The sequence below is a fragment of the Aplysia californica genome, unplaced genomic scaffold (genome assembly GCF_000002075.1).
Source record: "Aplysia californica isolate F4 #8 unplaced genomic scaffold, AplCal3.0 scaffold00063, whole genome shotgun sequence".
Classification (NCBI taxonomy): domain Eukaryota; kingdom Metazoa; phylum Mollusca; class Gastropoda; order Aplysiida; family Aplysiidae; genus Aplysia; species Aplysia californica.
In genome coordinates, this window is record NW_004797333.1 from 871,979 (window position 1) to 877,271 (window position 5,293).

Consider the following 5,293-nt stretch of genomic DNA (forward strand, 5'->3'; position numbering starts at 1 on the left):
TATAATTATATATAATTCAGTTCTCTCAGTACATTGCTTGACAGATTAAATTTTGCGAATGAAAAAAAAAGCGCGTCTCATGAATATGGTGTTTAATTAACGAAACTAACTTTAAAATAATCGAATATGGGGATTGGAAATTTGTTTGGATGTTTTTAAGCATCAACTTAGCTTGTCAGTAAACCATTGTCATTAGTAGGATGGTTCTATACGACAGTATAGTAGACCGTTTTAATTTAATGGCTCTTCTAGGAAATTAGTCTTTCGCACTGCAAAGAAATGAGTTTCTAAACAAACAACATTGTTTGTCACTCTAGAAGAATACTCTGTTTAGTGCTTCGGTTAGGCAACATCAATAGATTTTACTGATACTTGATAAATAATTTTTATTACTCTATGCTGTTTGAAATTAGCACATTTCCATTCAGCAAGCAGCCTAACTTATATTTCTTATACTAAAAAGAACCACAAAACACAAATCATTGGATGCTAAAAATTATATAAACTCTGACAACATTTCCCTAAAGGCACACACACACACACACACACACACACACACACACACACACACACACACACACACACACACACACACACATGCAAGCAGCTGTTTATCCAGCTATGTGTTGTCTTTTATCTTCATAGTGGTGGGTATCTGGCGGGTTGCTCCTGTTCCCTCATCAATCATCTGACGTTTTTATCTCTACTCCTTCTTTATTGTGTTTATTACTCTTTTGTAACAATAAAATCCTAGACACTTATAAGACCTTATTGTGTTGCAAGTGACGTAAAACTTACTAAATAAAAACTATTTTTATAGCAGAAATCTCAACGTATGGGCCGGCCTCCGATGGTCTCACACACGACACATGCATCAGTGGGACGACGGCATGCAGATGACGTGGGCCACATGGCCTTCAAATGAACCCAACTTAGTGGATGTGGAGGACTGCGTACGGGTCGTGGTCTCAAGAGGCGTGGCAAAGTTTCGGACAAGAGAGTGCTTTTTCAACTTCTTCGCAATATGTGGAAACTGTAAGTGTTATGAAAACCCTGTACAAACACATTTGGTGGCGTCGGCGGTCTAGTTGTTAGATTCTCAGACTCTCGGCCGTAAGGTTATGGGTTCCTGTCTCGTCAGGGGTTCGATGTTGTACCCTTGGGAAAGGCAATTTAGGCTAATTTTTCTAATTCCGCCAAGGTGAAAATGGGGAAGCGGCTATAGACGGCGAAAAATCTTGTAATTTTGTTCGTGCTTTAGCGAGTCTAGTCCACAGCTTGCACTGCACGTTTTCCGGAAGCCGAGAACGTGTCTAAATGTTCTTAGGTCTATTAAGCTAATACTCAGTTTTATAATATGCACAAAGAGGATGCTGTAGTGCGTGAATATGTGTTATACAATTTATATAAACGTAATTATTACTACTACGATTATTCTTATTCTTATTCTTTTCCCTTATTCTTAGAATTAAAACAAAAACAAAAACCGCAAGCCACGATGAAAACAGACCCATTAAGAACCTGAGCAGAAGTGTGCAATTAAAATTGTAATCCTACAATTTGTCAACCCTGCCCACATCTCGATTTCTCTCCATAATGTACATTTAATTCTAACCAAATCTTTCAATGAGGGTTGGGTTTAACGGGATTCCTTCTCCTGTATTATTCCATTGGTGATTTAATGTGTCTGTTTTTGTCTCAAGCACTGAATGAATGCTGTCATGTTTGTGTGCTTCAGTTTGAATCTTAAAGGGTGGTGAAACTTTGGATGAAATGTGGGTCAAATATTGTTTTTGAGGTTTTTGCTGTATTGAATAACGTGATGTGTAGGTAGCGAATCAGGTACGTATTTTTGACTTTGACAGGCACTTTCTCTAAATTGTGTTTTTTATGTCAACACTCCATGAAAATCTTAAAGTCTCTATTGCTTATTGCCTTGGGGACTTGAAATTTTGCACAGTGATAGCTAATACATATTTGTTAGTTAAAGTCTAGTCACTGTTGTCTTTTTTCTTCTTTTGTCACTGGGTGAATGTATATTTATATCAGGTTTGGGGGAAGGTGTATTTTCAAATGTATATTTACATCATGAAATTCAAATCCATGAGAACAATCAAATGAAAACATGGTGGTCCTATTAACTCTATATATATGTCCTGCCTTTCCATTCCTAAATCACAAAATAAACTATCTTTATCAGTGTTTGAGAGTTTAGAAATGTCAGACGTGTGTATATTTTGAAGATGGCCACCATCACCATGGCAATACGTGGTGCATGTCGTGAATAACATCCCCAGATCACTTATTATTTAAGTATTGAATTTTACTTCATGTATACTATCTCTCTCTCTCTTTCTCTGTCACTCTCTCTCTCTCTCTCTCTCTCTCTCTCTCTCTCTCTCTCTCTCTCTCTCTCTCTCTCTCTCTCTCTCTCTCTCTCTCTCTCTCTGTAGACCCGATCGCGCATGTGGGCACCCCCTGTAAGAAATTGCCGTCGCGTTGTCAGACAGTAAAATGGAAACCATAAGCAAGAAGGCTGTAACGTACTTTCGAGGTAAGACTGTGAGCTAATAAATGCACGTTTACATTTTTATTAATTATTAGGAGCAATACTAGTAACACTGACTACGTTGTTGATGTCCTCAGACTCAGACAGATTTACGATAGCGTGGCCCAGGCAATCCCCCGCCCGATCCACCAGCCCCGTTCTGTCTGAGGGACCCGCGAGATCCTTCTTGGAGTGTGCAGATATCTGTCAGTCCGACTCTTCGTGTCTTTACATGTCTTACACGTCCGACTCTGGAACCTGTACGACCTTCGGAGTGGGCTTGACCAATGCAGACTTAGCTCCGAATGACTATGGGCGTACAGCGATGAATCTGCAGGTTTCAGGACAGTATGCCAGTTCACCTTCGTTGCTTATGAATTACACACAAAAGCCATGAATATCTTATACGACACTGTGGTTTATTTTGTAATCGAAACTGTTGTTGCTGTTCTATGCAGAATCAGTATTAGATATTAGATTATTTGTTTCCTTTTTAAAAACCGAACGCCTTCCCTCCTCTGCCCTTTTGGTTCCGTGGCAATATATTATTACCAGAGCATAGGTGTAACGGATCGACACCAGTTACGGCCAAAGTTTTGGACACCTGGAATTCGGAATGTCTTTTTGTTCTTATAATGCATATCAAGAGAAGAGAAAGGAGAGAAACGTCCACCATCTTTTGTGCTGTATAATTATCTATGAGCAACAATATTAATGTATATGCGCGCGAATGTGCGCGTGTGTGTGTGTGTGTGTGTGTTTGTGTGTGTGTGTGTGTGTGTGTGTGTGTGTGTGTGTGTGTGTGTGTGTGTGTGTGTTTGAGAGTGTGTGTATTTGTAAGTTTATCGCAATTAAAATCTAGATTTAATCGATAACTATATTATATGTGTTACATTATATTAATTGCTGATTGTTTTGTGGCCAGTTTGTGTTTGTTGTTACATCCTTTTGAGTTGGGTTTCTGAATTTTAAACACACACCCTTAAAGACCTATTCTTTTTTCGGTCATACTGACTTCCTCAGATCATATAAAAGGCAGTCCGACACGGCGCTTTTTTGTTGGCAAACTTTGTCAACATAGGTAGAAAAGAATTTTACTCAGGATGGGATCCGAAGTTTCCTTTTAATCTTGGAAACATTTTCCTCACAGCAAAGTGTCTTGACGTGTTTCCGAACGCACTGCCCACGTAATTCTTTCGCTATTTCAAATAACACCTTGCGTTTCAATATAATCGAAAAGTAACAGTAAACCTAAAAAGATATACCCACCTGCCCCACCCCACTCGATCTCAAGGCATGGGCACACATTTATTTGAAGTTGAAGTAGGTTGCTCGATCTCAACACGTTTGTGCAGCATCCATTTTTCTTGCAAACAATGGGCGAACAATGGGTGATGTCGACGTAGTATTGAATACATTAACGATATGCGTACATGAATCACCACAGTATAAAACATTGGCAGAGATTCTTTCTTTCTCTACAACTGAGTTGTTATCCTTATTGCATTTGTAGAGGGGGGGGGGGGGGGCTTAGTTCATAAATCAGCACGCCTTTTCTTAAAGAAATTGGTCTTGCAATACAGTATAAATATGACTCGATACTTCCTAATGGTTGACAACCCTTTTTTGGGTTACCAACGCTTGATGCGTGTGAGGTAGAAAATGTTTCTCATTTATCATTGACGACCGGAGAAGCCGAGATTGAGGATGGCTAGCCTGAGAACATTTTCTTGACCTACCTGCCAAAAAGATACATACAACCCACGTCAAATTTCCTCGTCACTTTGGGACAGACAGTTTGTGCGCAGGCAATGCCCCTTAGCCCATTGCCACTTCTCAAAGTGCTTCAATGGCCCTCACCCGAATATTTTTCTTCTTTTTAACAAATTCCATTTCTAATACAGCCTCAAATAAATAATTACCAAAAGTGATATCCGAGTATGATAGTCCCAAACCTATTAGAGGAAATGGTAAAGATATAGCGTACATTGAAGAGCACGTCTCACAATTTGATACTCGAAGATGTACTCGAATATGTTCACCTTTCCTTGAGAAAAATGATGTGTTCAATACCTTTTTGACACAACCTTCAACGGAGATGTCTCCGGCTTCAATGCGTTATGGTCGAGGAGCAGAGGCAAAACGCATTGAGTACAGTGCCCCACCCCCTTCTTTTTTAGTGTTCGAGAATAACACAAAGACGTAATGTCCACTGTCAGGTGCTGCAATACTTTTAGTTATGTAGTGGAATAATAATACACACGGGAGTCGACTCTCATAGTGCTGGCCTGGAGTTATATATATAATATATATATATATATATATATATATATATATATATATTTGTGTATCATCTATGTATCTCTTTCCTACCTTTTCGCTTATTATACTTTAATTATAGAGCCAAATACACTGCCTAAGTCTTGACATCGTCGTGCAAAGCAGAGGGATATACACCTATCAAAAAAAGACAAACAAACACACTAAAGATATCAACCCCTAAACCAGAAAGGAAATTTCTCCTGTTTATGTGAAGTGTATCTCACCCAGAAACGTAAAATAATCTATTGTTTTTTTAATTGACCTTTTGCTTCTAGTGTTTCCGTGCCTGTAGTTCGTTGATTGACTGAACCGTTCCGTGGAATACAAAGATAAAAGTCTTGAGACAAATTCCTGGTCTTTCTGAACCCGTAAGTTATTTTGCGTTGAGCTAGTCTGTTTGCCTGAGAGATAGTATTGCAAGGT

General features: G+C 39.0%; 1 protein-coding gene across 1 annotated transcript; it reads left to right on the forward strand.

Annotated features, from left to right (window-relative positions):
• Positions 1–820: 820 nt before the first annotated feature.
• LOC101853372 lies at positions 821–3,993 on the forward strand (the record flags this gene model as incomplete). The annotated part of the gene is given in 2 exon segments (XM_005093411.2): positions 821–1,035; positions 2,647–3,993. Coding segments are annotated over 2 exon segments (514 nt in total), but the record flags the coding sequence as incomplete, so codon positions are not given.
• Between the last annotated feature and the right edge of the window lie 1,300 nt (positions 3,994–5,293).